This window comes from Vicugna pacos, chromosome 27 (assembly GCF_048564905.1).
Source record: "Vicugna pacos chromosome 27, VicPac4, whole genome shotgun sequence".
Classification (NCBI taxonomy): Eukaryota; Metazoa; Chordata; class Mammalia; order Artiodactyla; family Camelidae; genus Vicugna; species Vicugna pacos.
The window spans coordinates 18,243,008-18,258,991 of record NC_133013.1 but is presented as its reverse complement, the minus strand read 5'-3'; the positions used below and the strand labels follow the sequence as shown (position 1 = coordinate 18,258,991).

General features: G+C 41.2%; 1 protein-coding gene, 1 long non-coding RNA gene and 1 other non-coding gene across 5 annotated transcripts in view; 2 read left to right on the top strand and 1 right to left on the bottom strand.

The window, feature by feature from the left end:
- Nucleotides 1-1,933, bottom strand: part of TICRR (TOPBP1 interacting checkpoint and replication regulator) — a 36,104-nt gene extending 34,171 nt beyond the window's left edge. For both annotated transcript variants that reach the window (XM_072950763.1, XM_031691852.2), the window contains exon 1: nucleotides 1,132-1,933. In XM_072950763.1, the coding sequence (XP_072806864.1) occupies nucleotides 1,132-1,794 (663 nt within the window). In that variant the 5' untranslated portion in view covers nucleotides 1,795-1,933. The remainder of the gene's footprint in view (nucleotides 1-1,131) is intronic.
- LOC116285778 (uncharacterized) lies at nucleotides 1,290-15,376 on the top strand. 2 transcript variants are annotated; one of them, XR_012064778.1, is made up of 4 exons: nucleotides 1,290-1,695; nucleotides 1,894-1,987; nucleotides 14,267-14,386; nucleotides 15,079-15,376. It is a non-coding gene; the product is annotated as an uncharacterized lncRNA (long non-coding RNA). The 2 variants fall into 2 exon arrangements; XR_012064777.1 differs by lacking the exon at nucleotides 14,267-14,386.
- On the top strand, nucleotides 13,803-13,906 carry LOC116285857 (U6 spliceosomal RNA). The gene has a single exon (XR_004195600.1). It is a non-coding gene; the product is annotated as a U6 spliceosomal RNA (small nuclear RNA).
- Nucleotides 15,377-15,984: the final 608 nt, after the last annotated feature.

Genomic DNA, 15,984 nt, shown 5'->3' with positions numbered 1-15,984 from the left:
AGCATTCCTTGCCTTTTTGTTTCTGAAACAAACTAGGCTCATTTCCAGCTCAAATCTTTACACTGGCTCTTCTCTTTGCCTGGACTGTTCTTTCCCAAACTTCAAGTACCTCCTCCTTCACCACTCAATTCTCTGTTCAAAAAGGCCTTCCCTGACTAACCCCTGATGTACAGCTGCCTCCCGCTTCTACCTCCTCTGTCCCATCCTCAGCTCCTCACCTGGCTTTATTTTCTTTAGAGCATTACTTGAAATCCTATCACTTACCTGTTTAATCTGTTTCCCCCTAGAAGGTAAACTCCACTTTGATGACCACCACATCCCCAGCAGCTAGATCAATGTAGTAGGTACTCAATGTAGTGGTTCCTCAAATTAATATTTATTGACAAAGTGAAGTAAAAGAAGAAAACGATGAAGGTAAAAGGATACACTTATCATAGCACTTAACTGGATCAGGGGCTCCACAGCTTCGATAAAGATCCAAGTTAGACATTTAGGCCTGTAAGTGCCTAAGAATTTATTCATTTAGTCAACAAATATTTATTGAACACCTATAATAGTCAAAACACACCTGCAGGGGATACAAAGATGTGTGTACCTGCCTTTGAAGTACTCAGCCTAGATGGAAGGTGAGAGACTGCACAAATGGGACGTATAATGGAGAAAAGGGTGAATGCCACTAAAGTGTATGGAAATTCAGAGGTTGAGACTGAGTAGCTGCCAAGTGGGCAAGGCTTTAAAGAAAGAGTGCAGTTTAAATTGGCACAAAAGAGTGAGCACTGGCATTTCAGGTGATGGATAAGACAAAACAAGCAGTCATGACCTGCTGGCCAACTAGATTATATTTCAATATGATGGAATATAGGTTGTGTGTAGGAAAGATTAAGCCCGTGAAGGCAGATGGGTCCCAAATTGTGAAGGACCACAAATGCTTTGACTCAGGAGGTACCGAGGGCCTTACTTAGTTCGTTGGGATGACTGTCCCTATTTGCTTGTGACCACAGAACTTTCCTTCTGAAGGGACACCTGTTGGTCATGTTAGTCTCATTCTGGGTCTACCGGCTGCCCTGCAGACGCTGCCAAGTTCTGGTTCACCAGAACTAGCACCGCTCCCTAAATCTGAGTTCATCTTACCTTAGACCACTCGGTGGTATCCACCCAGTACAAAGTGATTTTTCGGGCGATCATGACTTCCTGGACTCTCTTGGGCAGCAACTTCTCCATCACCTGCTTAGGAGTAGGCGGCAGGCCCTGGGCCTGGACCTCGCACCCGGACACGAACTGCAGCAGCTCCCTCTGCGAATGCGGACAAGGGGCCAGGAGGAAGACGGCGTTCACAAAGCTCCCGAGCGCAGACTCGGCCTCTCTGGCCTCGCTCTCTACGTCCAACAGTCTTCTCCCGCTGCTGCGCAGAATCGGCTTCGTGGGCGATGTGATCTCGGGCCGGTCCCACTGATAGTCTAGCAGCGTCTCCATGAGAGCGCTGTGCGTGTGGGTGGCCCTGGGCGCCGGGCCCGGCAGGTGAGCGCCGCGGGCGCCCTCCCCAAGCCTGGTCTCCAGCTCCTCCTCAAAATCCTCCCAGGAGCGGACCCCCAGCTCGCGGAAGTCAGACACCCGGGAAGGCCGACTCCGCGCCCCTTGAGAGTCAAAGAACCTGAAGGCCCAGCGGACCCTGGCCAGGCCGAACCGGCAACTCAGGTAGGTGAGGAGGCGCAGGGCAGCCCGCCGGACGAGGCTCTGACCAGCGGCTCCGCCCGCGGTGTCCAGCAGCAGCATTACGTTGTGACAGCAGGCCATGTTGGCCGCGCCGCCGCCTCTGGGCTCCGGCCGGAGCCTGTGCCACTCTTCCCTAGGCTCTTGCTTCAGGGAACCAGCGCCATTCTCTGCTTCCCTCAGGAACCCTGGTCGAAAGACTCCCGCGCTCTTCAAGGGCTGTTGCCATTGGCGGAGGTAACTCCCAAGGTCAGCTCCCATTGGCCGCTTGCCTTACGTAAGTTACGTGAGTCATTTCCATCCTTGGCTATGATTGGAAGGGCGGTGGAGAAGAGCTCTGTTTGATTGGTGGAGGGCGGGGCTGCGGGCGGGACGCTGTGTTGTCGGAGAAACTTAGCGTTCATTGGCCCGGACCTCCGGTTTAAAATTTAAAGAGGTGGTGCTTGGGGCTGTCTTTAAGTTTCTCTTTTCCGAAGGAGGACTGCGACCGTGTGTGATTGTGCATGTTTACTAAGATCTTGAAAACAGTACCGGAAGAGAATTTGGGATGGTTTGAATCGAACTTGTTTAAAGCCACCCTAGACTTTCTATGGAGTGCGATCCGATGGTGAAGACTATAATTTTCAGTAATATAAGAAAACAACTATTAAAAAAGTAAAAGTTCACTCACCCTGCCTCAGTAACTTCTAGGCGTTTCTCTGAAGAAGGTATCGGAGATCGTATAAAAATTTAACTTAAGAGAAATAGGAAACAGTTTGCGAATGATTAAATAAGGTATAGTAAACCCCCAAGGGGAACATCGCAGAGCCTTTTAATGTTTTTATACGTAATGTTTGACCGGAAAAAACCTACAAAACAGCACATGTAGTGAGAGCCCTAAATTTTCTGTGTGTATTTTTAAACTGTTAACTGAGTAATGAGATTATGGTGATTAATTTTTTTTAAAATTTTGTAAGTTTTCTACAATCTTATTTTACTTTTACATTCTTGGGAGAATTTTTTTTCTTATATATTTTTATTTAAGTATAGTCAGTTTACAATGTATCAATTACTGGTGTACAGTACAGTACTTCGGTCATGTAGGAACATACAAGTTACTACAAGATACTGAATATAGTTCCCTGTGCTATACTGAGGGGGAGGAAATTCTTAATGAAAAGGATCCTCTTGTTGCAAATAGAAGAATCCTCAATTGTAGAAAAGGTTGTGACTCTAGATGTGAACAATTCCTATTCTTGGTAACAGCAAAGGAGAATTTAAATTCTAACAAGGCCTGACCTACCTTTAAATTTCCTTCCAGTCCTGAGATTGTCTGAGCCAGTTGTTTCAGGAAAGACTACCACTGATACTTTGTAGATTGTCCGTGAATAAAATAAACTGACATTTCCTGATCCACCCACTGTCATTTTAGAACAACAAATATTTGTTAATCTTAATGTGTCAGGCGCTTGGTAAAAATGCCCACACCAGTTATGCTGTTTATCATTCATCAGTCATTACAGGGAGTAAAAGAGATTAACTATCCCCCCCCTGGAAGATTCTAGTAGAGGGAGCCAAACAATAAAATAAATAGGTAAAAGATGTGGTATGTTAGGTGATGATAAGTACTCTGAAGAAAAATTAAGCAGAAAAAGGGATAAGAAGTAGGTATGAATATACAGTTTCAAATAGATTGTTAGGGAAGCCACAGTGAGGTGACATTCCAATAAAGACTCTTGGACACAAGGGAGAGAGGCCCTGTGGGCATCTGGGAGAAAAGGGTTCCAGGAAGAGGGAACAGCAAGTGCCAAGGCCCTGAGACAGGAATTTGCTCCCTGTTCACCAAGCTAACTTCCTAAGAGTTATTATTAAACTCATGCTTTTACAAACAGAGGAAACTGAAGTTCAGAGCAATTGAAGAATCTCCTCAATGATTTTATAGATAGCAGAACCACAAATAGAATCAGATTCTGATTCCAAAATGCAGGTTCCCAGAGCACAATGCTTGGAACCTCAAGTGAAAAACCAGCCTCTAAAGGAGGGATTCAGAGTACTTTTTTGGGGTGGGGGGTAGTTTGGTGTTTATTTCTTTATTTTTAGAGGAGGTACTGGAGATTGGACCCAAGACTGTGTGTGTGTGCTCTACCACTTAAGCTATACCCTCCCCCATTCAGAACACTTTTAAGAGTAAAATTTGGTCAGGTCTTCATTTAAAACAATGACATGGATCTGGTTATTTAATCTGCATTTCTTCTCCCCTCTCCATTCAGCAATCTCCCTTAAAGCTTATTTGTTTATTTAATATCTGTTTCTCTTTCTCTCCCTGTCTTCTACCCTTTTATTTAGTTAATGAAAAGTTATTGCCTATCTGCCTACTGATAGTGGCAGTGAGGAATCAATGTTAAGAAGAAATAAGCTTAATATTTGTCCCAATATTTGTTAAAAGCAGGGGAATTAAAAGCAACAATACACAGAATGCTTTAGAGACAGTTCAATGGTAAACCGAATGTTTAGTATTGCCAAAAGAAGAAAGCATCCAAAAGAAACCATCACACTGAGTTAAGGTTTCGAGATACGCAACCCTCATGCCAGACTGGGAAGGGCAAGAAAAATATTTCATCTTTGGTGGAAAATTTGGGTGCCTTTAGGCATGTAAAGGAAATGAGACATGGTGGGCATTAATGATAAATGGGAAATGGAGGGGGTGAGTTTGTGGCCCAAAGACATTCAGAGTCTTTCTATTTAAAATAAGACATTTAAAATAGAAGACATTTTACTTAAAATAAAAGTAAAAAAACTTCCTTGCCACACTGCTTAATTGAAGTAAAAACTAGCAGCTGAGCACCTTTCTTTTAGTGACAAAAATCAAATGATTCCTATTTTAAAGAGGTCATAAATCAATTGAAACTGCAACTTACTAAATGCTCATTTCTATACCAGGAAATAAACAAGAGGAAATGTTCCACATCACTGCTGATTAAGATGATCCAAAATTGGGGCCAATTACAAAATCATGATTAAAAATAGAGATTTACATGTCTCTTCTTATCTTTTAAAAAATTTTTATCAGACAAAAGATTAAGGCACTGGACTGTTCAGTTAAATACTAGGAAAACTTCCCCCTCTCCCAGTCCCATACTTCCCCTAGAAGATACCATCATAGTGAAGGCTAGTTTATTGAGTGCTCATTATGTACTAGACAGCGTTCTGCAGAGGTTTCATAGAGAAGGCAAACATTTATAGTTTATCAACTATAAGATAATATAGATTGTAAGATACTCATTATTTTATGTCATTGAAAGAAAAATGCAGGCAATTACAGTAACCCAATCACTTCAAATTTTTTGGTTTATATATGAAAAATCTCCTTTAGATTTATGAAGGAATAATTTTTAAAAAATCATTTATCCCTCTTGCATAGATGAACGAAAAAAAAAGATAAGCAAAATTAATTTGTTGAAGTATTCCTAAAACTTCTTCAGAATCCCACTCAATCACTTTTCAATTCACTCATCATTGTCCATCTTTTTTCATAAATTATCGTCCTCTCTGCCATCAGGGGTGTTGGCAATGTGACATTTCTCAAAAGAGTCCTCCACTACTGCCTCTGGTTGTTACTTTCAAGCCATTCTCATCCATTCTGCAAGTTTTGACAAACACACCCCACTAACCATGACACTCACCTCACTGCCTCTCACTGGCCAACAAATTTCTCATAAGGGAGAGCAGAGAAATGAGGTGGTAAGCCAAGGGAGGTGAGGAGTTTAGGAAAGGTTTTGTGTGTGTATGTGTGTGTGTGTTTAAGGTAAGAGACACTACATTGTGTGTGTGTGGTTGGGAGTGATCAAGAAGTGAGTGAAAATCTGATGAAACAAAAACAGGAATGGAGGAAGAAGGTGATTCAGTATCTCCAGCTCTGTGTAGGAGAGTGGGCTCCACCTGTTTTCTGGATGATCATGGGCTCTGTGACAACTTTGGCATTCTGTTACTAAAAGGAAAAGGCGAGAATGGTTATTGGGGAATAACTAGCAGCCTTAGACACCCCAGGATTTGGTGTTGCTGGGCAAGAACAATAGGTAAAAGAGAAAGGTGAGAGATTTGATTTATGTGTGCCAGGAAGAGGTTGTACTTATTAGAAATTATTTCAGCTGCAAGGGCAGAAAATTTGACCACAGTGTCATATACAGCCTTTTTTTTTTCTTCCCTTACCTAACAAGAAGATTGGAGGTAAGTGGCTGCTGGTGTGAGTTCCTTGGTTGAACGATGCCAGGACCAACAAGTGTGCCATCCTCCTGCCTTTTCCACATGCTCATAATCACAAGAAGGCTGCATACACCCCATTGGCATTCAAGGTAGGAAGAAGAGAGCAGGTCCCCCAGCAGGAAAGAAAAGCTTTCACAGAAACCACCTCTATCTTCAGATCTTGACGTAAATCTCAGTGAGTCATGTGGTTCTACCTCTAGCTGCAAAGGAGCCTGGTATTGGTTGGATCATTTATACAGATACTGAAGTTACCAAGAATGGTGACGGGGCAGTGGTGGAGAGACAGTGAGCCAGCGGTCAAAATGTTTAGTAAGTAAGGTAGAGATCTGCAGATGACTGTGACAAGGAGGCAGGGTATAGTCTAATATCCAAGAGGCTGGGGTTTTATGGAGGAGGAAAAAGGAGAACAGCTACCTGAACCTGCAGGCCAGGTGGAATGAGGGTTGTGAGAGGGTAAACAGCCGTTACTTGAGGAGAATATAGGGGACATGATGTATACAGGCATTAGCCAGTTTTCTGATAGAGAAAGAAGGTGAAGGGCAGAGGACATAAGGGAGTTTATTTCTGGGAGACTGCCATTCTAGAAGACACTGTAGGAAGGTCAAGGAAGGATGAGAGATGGGGTCAGCTTAGGGGAGCTGTAAGGGGTTAAAATCCAGATGATGAGGATGACTTGGGAGGCTTGGGGAAAAAAGGGTGGTGGATTCAGTGCAGGACTCAAAAACCATTCTAGGATTTAAAGCAGGAAGAATTTAATACAGGGCACTGAGTATTGGCCTAAAGTGGGAGGAGGCAACCTCTCTCTGTAGTAAGATAACGTGGCAGCTCTCCTAGTTTTTTATCTTTCCTAGTTCCTTTGCCTTTCCACATAAATTTTAGATTAAGCCTGTCTATGTTTAGAAATAACCTTACTGGAATTGCTTTAAACTTATAGATCAATTTGGGGAAATTTGACATCTTTACTCTAAGTCTTCAAATACATATGTGAATGTGGTAATGTCTTTTCATTTACTGAGATCTTCTTTGATTTTTTCGTTAAAAAAAAAGATTTGTTTTGTAGGGTTTGTTGTTAAACATACAAATCCTGTACATGTTTTATTAAGTTTATACCTAAAGTCTTTTTTTTGAACAACTGCACATTTTTTTAAACTTTATTTTCTGTGTATTCATTGCTAGCTTATGAAATGCAATCAATTTTTGCATGTTGATCATGTATCCTGCAACCTTGCTACATTCATGTATTAGTTCTATGAAAGTTTTGGGGGTTTTTGATTTTCTTGTAGATTCCTTGGGATTTTGTAGGTAATGCATCAGGCAAATAGGTGCAGTTTTACATCTTCCTTTCCAATCTGTATGCCTTTTATCTCCTTTTCTAGCCTAATTGAGATGGCTTAATAAGAGTGATGAAAGCAGACATATTTGCTTCTTAGGGGGAAATCATTCAACCTTGTATCATTAAATATGTTGTTAGCTGATTTATAGATGTTCTCTACCAAGCTGAGAGATTTCCCCTTTATTTCTAGTTTCCTGAGAGTTTTTTTTTATCAGAAGTAGGTCTTGAATTTTTGTCAAATGCTTCTTCTGCATCCATTGATATGATCGTGAGATTTTTGTTTGTTTACATGGTAAATTACATTGACTGATTTTTAAATATTGAACCAGCTTTGCATACCAGGAATAAATCCCCCGTGGTCATAGTATGTAAGTCTCTTTATGTATAGATGAATTCTCCTTACTAATATTTTGTAAAGATTTTTTGCATCTATATTCACAAAGCATACTGGTCTATAGTTTTCTTTTCTTACACTATCTTTGTCTGGTTTTGGTGTCATGGAACACTGGCCTTGTAAAATGAGTTGGGAAGTTGTTATATAGCAATGTGAATATAGTTAGCACTACTCAACTGTACATTTAAACATGATTAGAAGTATAAATTATATGTATTATATTTTTATCACACATATATATGTATTTTTTAGTTTGGCTGGACTGGAGTTATTAATTATTGTCTAAACATTTTATGTTTTGCTAGTCTACCCCCTTCCAGTCTTTGGATTAGACAGAGCAAACTTTTCTGGGGGCTTTTTTTTTTTTGCCTGCATCCATTGGTATATTAGATTGCTAACTTCTTCAGTGTCTAGTCAGATATAAAAGGCAAAAAGAAAACCCAGGGAACTCACTGCCATGACATTTCTTGGGTCTCAAGTGATCCCTAATCAGTCTGCCTCTTCTCCCAAACTCTCAGAGTCTTCTTATGTTTGTTTATATAGAATTTGCAGGGGAATTTTAGCTCCCCTTAGTGGGAAGGATAAGAATAAATAGGTCTACTCCCTTTTATCTGGGACCAGAACTCAGGAGTCATTGTTTTTATTAAAACTTATCATATCGTCCTATGTTCAAGCTATCTCCTTAAGAGTTTGCTTCACTTTCTAAACTGTGAGTTCTTTTTTTTTATCACTTGGAATTTTTATTTTCTTGAAGTATAGTTGATTTATAATGTTTCAGGTATACAGGAAAGTGACCCAGTTATATATATATATTCTTTTTCAGATTCTTCTCCATTATAGGTTATTACAAGATGTTGAATTTAGTTCCCTGTGCTATACAGTAGGTCCTTATCATTTATCTATTTTATGTATAGTAGTGTGTATCTGTTAGTCCCAAATTCCAAATTTGTTCCTCCCCAAATTTCTCCTTTGGTAACCATAAGTTTGTTTTCTATGTCTGAGTCTCTTTCTGTTTTGTAAATTTGTATCATTTTTTTAGATTCCACATATAAGTGATATCATATGGTATATGTTTCTCTGACTTACCTCACTTAATATGATAATCTCTAGGTCCATCCATGTTGCTGCATATGACATTTTATCATTTTTATGGTTGAGTAATATTCCATTGTGTATTTATGCCACAGCTTCTTTATCCATTCATCTGTCAATGGACACTTAGGTTGCTTCATGCCGTGTCTATTGTAAATAGTGCTGCTATGAACATTGGAATACATGTTAAACTGTGAGTTATTAGAGAACAAGACTATGTTTTATTTGTCTTTGCATCCCTAGTGCCTAGTAGAGTAGCAAGGTTTTTTTTTAACTGAATTGTAGTGTATTACCAGGCATTTTTGTAATTCCCAAAAGGATGTTAGGAATCTGTGCAGATACAGATACATTACCACCAGAGGGCAGTAGCAGCAACTCTTTACTAATGGTTCTGAAGCCTGTATGCCCTGCTCCAGAATGAAACCTTTCCCCAGAACTGCTTCTTAGTTTATGGGAAAAGCAGAAATCTGAGAACTTAATGTAGTTGGGCCTCCCAGGAGAAAAAGAAAAAAGACCTGACAAGGTGGCACTTGGAGCACATGGGTCCCCCTCTTCCCAATAAAGGGACAAGAAGTCACATATTTGTAGCATCTAGAGGGACAGTCATGATTCTGGGCACTCCTCACCATAATTCACAGTCATTGTTTCCCCCTTTTACAGAAGAAGAAACTGAGGCTCAGAGGGCCTCTCACAGCTGGTAAGAAGGAGCTCTGAGGCTCTTACACTGCTTCCCCTAAGAGATGTAAAGACAGCCTCCTCCCTGTGATGGAATGAACAGGAGAAGGAACCTCCTTGGACAGTGGACCCAGGCCAGCCCCACAGCCAGCAAGCCTCTGAGCCCTGCGTGTGTCCCTCATCTTTCTTTAACGGGGTGATAATCCACTCTGCTTTTAAGAGCTGTGTGACCTAGGGTCGTGGCCAGCTACACAACTTGCAGAGCCAGTACAAAGTGAAAAAATGTGGGGCCCCTTGTTAAAAAAAAAATCATAGTTTCAAAAGAGCAACAGCAGAGCAGTAAACCAAGCATAGGGCCCTTCTAAGCATGAGGACCTATGTGACGGTACAAGTCACCTGCCCTTGAAAGCCAGCTCTGTCTAAAGCAATAACAGAAATAATGAAATAAAAATAGCCTCCCTCTTTGGGGAACCTACTTTGCACTAAATTCTGTCTGTCACTTTAAATATTTTACTGCTTGTAAATGTGTGTTTTTATCTCTACAATGAGGAGGTTGGACTGGACCAGTAGTTCTTAACCCTGGTTACACATTAGAAACACCTGGGGACTTTTAAACACTACCCAAAGCTAGCCCCACCCCCGAAGGTTCTAATTAAACTGAACTGAGGTCTCAGGTTGGAAATCTTTAGTGGCAGTGACATAAAGAATAAGTGTCCTTGGTGGGTCTTGGTAAGGGTTGGGTCTTCCGGGAACGTTGTTTCTCCTCTACCGTACCCGTTTACCCGACTGTCCACTCTACCCAGCTCAATCTCCAGGGTCTCAATACTCCAGTGGTACCTGGTGGTCTCTGGGGGAAGCCATCCATCTGGGGCAGTGTTTCTGGGCACAAAGAGAAAACAGTGGCTTTCCCACCCCTTCTGGGAACTGCCAGCTTGTCTAGCTTCCTTGATAAAGACAAAGCAATGTGCATAAAGCTCAACCAGAGAAGAAAGCAGAAAGGAAAATAATGTGTATTACACACTTTCTGAGTATCTAGTATTACACTAGGAACATTCATATTCAGTCTTCCAAAACCCTTCTGGATAAGTAGTTTATAGAATCCCTATTTTTACAGCTCAGAAAGCTTAAGTAAGTTGCTGGACATCACAGCTGATTGAATGATCCCTCTGCTTACTGGAGTGGCAGTGCTGTGGTTCAGGGATTTGATGGAGGGTGGAGTGGGATACAGATGTGTAGGGATAAGGCTAGGTGGTGCTTGCCTCACCTCTGCCCCATCATCTCTCTGACCCCTGCTAGCCTGACGCCTGGACCCTAGTCTCTTGCTCAAACCCCCATCCCCACTCCCACTTAGCAGTAGTCCCTTGGCAAACCATGTCTGAGGGCCAGTATAATCCCAGAGCCCTGTGGAATTGGCCCTCCCTATTCTGGCAAGGAGAGCCAAGCTGTGGCTGAAGCCAGTGAGGTGTGTCCCAGGCCTGCCTTATCGGGGCTGCGCAGAGCCCAGAAATTCCTCACCTTGGGTCCTGTGGAAACGGTCCGGAACGCTGGGTTCATTCACTGTTGTGGGAACCCAAGGATAAGAGGAAGGTCCCCAGGGGAGGCAGCCAAGGCTCCTCATGGAAGCCCATCAGGAGATGAGACTAGAGCAGATGGGGGGCTCTGGGGCTGTCAAGCAGGGCTGAAATTCCTTATAAGATCAAACTCCTTCTTTGAAGCCAGTTATGCTGCGAAGAACCAGAGTGTGTGTACAGACGGGCCCAGTTATCACCCTGATGACCACCAACCTCAGGCTCTGCTCAAAGTGAGAGAGACTCACTTTTGAGGAAGGGGCTCAGAGTCCCCTCATTACACTCAGAGGGGCTTGTGGAGGCTCAGGAAACCATGGGTCCCAGGTGGAAGGCGGGAAGTAATGCAGACCCTAGACAACTTGGGGTCGGCAGGACTGCAGCCTCTCTAATGGAGCCCTGGCCAGAGCAGAGGGGAGGGCTGGACCTAATCCGGAGGCCCTGTCCCCCTAGAAATTCACCTACCCCTACTTAGGTGAGTAGACCTGTAGTTTCACAACCCCCAGCTGGGCTAAGTCAGTGAGGTCTGGACCAGCTAATAGGAGCCACGAGGAAAGATCTCTATCACATCCTTTATCACGGGGCAGCCAAATGGTTTGGGAGTGGAAGGCTGGGGAAACCTGCTTTTAATTCATTATTTATTGTTTGCTTGTTTGTTTTAATTTTATTTTTTATTGAAGTCTAGTTGATTTACAATGTTAGTTTCAGGTGTACAGCAAAGCAATAATGTTATACGTATACATACATACGTGTGTGTATATATACATACATGTATATAGCGTGTGTCTGTTAATCCCAAACTCCCAGTTTATCCTTTCCCCTCACTTTCCTGTTAGTAACCATAGTTTGTTTTCTATGTCTGTGAGTCTATTTCTGGATTGTAAATAAAATTGGTATTTTTTTTAAGATTCCACATATAAGTGATATCATATGATATTTGTCTTTCTCTGTCTGACTTACTTCACTTAATATGACAGTCTCCAAGCCCATCCATGTTGCAGCAATTGGCATTATTTCATTCTTTTTTATGGCTGAGTAATATTCCTGTGTGTGTGTGTGTGTGTGTGTGTGTGTGTGTGTGTGTGTACACATATGTATACAGACCACATTTTTATCCATTAATCTGTCAATGGACATTTAGGTTGTTTCCATATCTTGGCTATTGTAAATAGTGCTGCTGTGAACATTGGGGTGCATGTGTCTTTTCAAATTATAGTTTTCTCTGGATATACGCACAGGAGTGGGATTGCTGAATCATGTGGTAAGTCTATTTTTAGCTTTTTAAGGAACCTCCATACTGTCTTCCATAGTGGCTGCACCAATTTACATTCCCACCAACAGTGCAGGAGGGTTCTTTTTCTCCACACCCTCTCCAGCATTTATTATTTGTAGACTTTTTAATGATGGCCATTCTAACTAGTGTGAAGTGATACCTCATTCTAGTTTTGATTTGCATTTCTTTAAAAATTAGTGATATTGAGCATCTTTTTATGTGCCTGTTGCCCATCTGGATGTCTTCATTGGAGAAACGTCTATTTAAGTCTTCTGCCCATTTTTTGATTGCGTTGTTTGTTTTTTTTTTATATTAAACTCTATGAACTGTTTTATATTTTGGAGATTAGTTTCTTGTCTGTTTTGTTATATGCAAATATTTTCTCCTATTTTGTAGGTTGTCGTTTCATTTTGTTTATGGTTTCCTTTGCTGTGCAAAAGCTTTTAAGTTTAATTAGGTCCCATTTGTTTATTTTTGCTTTTATTTCCCTTACTCTAGGAGACGGATCCAAAAAAATATTGCTGCAATTTATGTCAAAGAGTATTCTGCCTATGTTTTCCTCTAGGAGTTTTATAGTATCTGGTCTTACATTTAGGTCTTTAATTCATTTTGAGTTTATTTTTGTATATAGTGTTAGAGAATGTTCTAATTTTATTCTTTTACATATAGCTGTCCAGTTTTCCCAGCACCTCTTATTGAATAGACTGTCTTTTCTCCATTGTATATTCTTGCTTCCTTTGTTGTAGATTAATTGACCATAATTCATTCTTCAATAAATAAATATTTAAATAAGTAAAGCCTAACATCAGATAAAAATATCTTGTAAGATGAAACTGTGATATGAGATGATAAAATAGTTCTGGAGATGGATGGTGGTGAGAGTTGTACAACAGTGTCGATGCATTTAATGCCACTGAAGTGTGTACTTTAAAATGGCAAATTTTATGTTTTGTGTATTTTAATGCAATTTTTAAGAAAGGTGACACTGTGGTTAGCTTAGAAAGCACATCAGGCCAGTCTTATCTGAGGCTCAGGAGAGGTTTCCAGAAATGTCTGCTGGTTTCCCGGGGAGGCAGCATCTTCCCCTCAAGGCTCAGAACCCCCCGCCCCCTGGGTTAGAAATGGATTGTTAAAGCCTCTCTGGCTGTCCACAGGTCCGTGAGACGGGATTCTCTCTCTCCTCTCCAGTAATATTTGGGAATGAATGCGAGGACTGAGGCAATAAGTCGGTTCCGGGCATTTTGCACACTGTTTTAGGACTGCTGAACCAATTTACAGAATCACAGCCAGCATGAGTGTGTTAAGTTGCAGTGGAGAATACAGGCTCCATCTTGGCTGAAAGAGCCAGATAATAACAAGGCAGAAGGTGTAGTTTCTGCGCAGAGATCCCGTAATGCCTGAGTAGGGGTCTAGGGCGGTGTGGGAGTCTGCAGGAGAGAAGGGACTTACCTGCCCTTCAGGTAAAAGGTAAAATTCACAGGAGGGGTTCATGTTATGTTTTTATTAAAAACACACATAACATCACTTTGGCAACCTATATACTAAAACTGAAATGATACAAATGATTAACGTGGTCCCTGTACAAGGATGACATGCAAATTCATGAAGCATTCCATATTTTTTAGCATAGATAATTGAAAAGTGAAATTTTTAAAAAATTCCAATTTATAATAACCACAGCAACAGCAACAGCAGCAACAACAACAAACCCAGAAAATAGTTAAGAATACATTTAACAAAAGATGTGCAAGACTTACATGCTGAAAACCACAGGTCACTGCAACACCCCCCTGTCCCCTGGCCCACTGGCTTTCGCTACCTGGTTGGGTGACTGCTCGGCTGACCTGACAGCACTGTACCTGTCAGAACTAGCAGCGGCTGGAGTCGAGTAGGGCTGACTGGGAAGAGCCCTTCTTCATGGGCAGGGCCAGATGACTGAAAGGCTCTCAGAGGCAAAGACAAAGATGATCTGTCTCTTTCAGCTAAGGGCCAGTGGCCTCCTGCCTCCATCAACTCATCCTTCTCATTCCCTCCCTGTGATTAATGTGGTAACTCTGAGTGACAAGGATGACAGAGAACACTGTGGGAGTCAGAGCTGATGAGTAAGTGCCTACTGTCCCCACAGGCAACTATGGGCCTGGTGTCCTCCTGTCAAAGCATCTCTGACCTTACTGGTGTGGTCCTGGGTCAGCCCAGTTCTTGTTTCCTTACCTAGTGTGACTACTCTTTGAGTGACCTTGTGTGTTTATCCTGATTTCTTTTCTTAAATATTGTTTCTTATTAAAAAGTAATATTGCTTATTATGCAAAATTTAGATAAGCAAATTGAATGAATTGAAATAATCACCCAGGCATAACTTCTTGGAAGCCTGTGATGTGGTTCCTTGACAATACCTTCCAGTAGGAACCAATATTTCCCATTTCAGGATAACCGAGTAGCCCCAATTCATTAGGGAAAGTTCTTCTTTACAGAAAAATGCCAGCTAATAAGTGTCGAAGAAATTATAGCATTAGAAAAACACCCTCTTGCAATCCCTAATGAAACAAAATGATTCAGCAAGGAGCATCAATGGATGCTAAAACCATTAGGTAAAACCTTTCTTGGGGAAATGACTGGTCTAAGGAAGAAAATATAAAGTTATAAAGGGAGGGATTATTTTAACCTCGTCCTTCATCTAGCATAATTACTAGTAGGGTGTCTACCCATGCTTTCTGGGGTGATGAATTAGGCAGCTTCAGCATCATCTGGATAGATTCTTGCCAAATTTAATCAAGCCTTTACATCTAACTTCCAGGTTTCAGGAAATGCAGAGAATAAAGGAACAACTGAAGTGACATCACAAGGAAACAGTCAACATATGTCTAAACAGACAGGACAGTCATCAAGACACTGGTCTGGCTACTTCAAATCAATGTCAGTAGAAACACAAAAATAACAAACAAATAGACCAATATTTCTTCTAGATTAAAGACACTTAAGACACATAACAACCAAATGGAATTCTTGGTCCTCTGTTGGATTCTGGTCTGAACAATCCATCTAAAGAAGTCATTTGGGGGAGAGTGAAAGAAATTTGAGTAAAGACAAGGTATTTGTTCATTTTCTTAAATATTGTTGGCTATTCAGGAAAATATGTTTTGAAGAGATACCTATTGAAGGATGAAAATATTTTATTAGCTTTTTTGATTTTGTTACTTTAAAATACCTAAGCAGAAAAAAAATAGATGAAACAAATATGGCAAAATGTCAAAAGTATTCAGTCTGAGTGATGAACATCACTCTATTTTTCTGTATATTTGAAGTTCTTTAATAAAATTTTTTTAAATGATCAAGAATATTTGATCAAACATCTGGAGATTTCATGTAATGAAATCCAGGTTCTGGACTTCTCTGGAAACTTCAGAGTATCTGGCCACTAGGTCCATATTTCCCAATAGGAACATATGACACTGAGCAGTGGCTGCTCCTACAGTTCCTTTCCTGTCCTCAGCATGGCCATCCCTCTGCTCACTTCACCCACTTATTTACCTGCCTGGCCCTTGAAGGCATTTGAGTTTGCCTAAAAAAGCCCAATCAACATAAAAGCAACAATTAAACCATTGCTTCTGGGATACATAGGGGATAACTGACCCTGGGAAAGAGGAGGATCCAGCTTTATGCTGTAGACTGCTGGGGCAGAGTGAGAACCTGAAGGCACGTA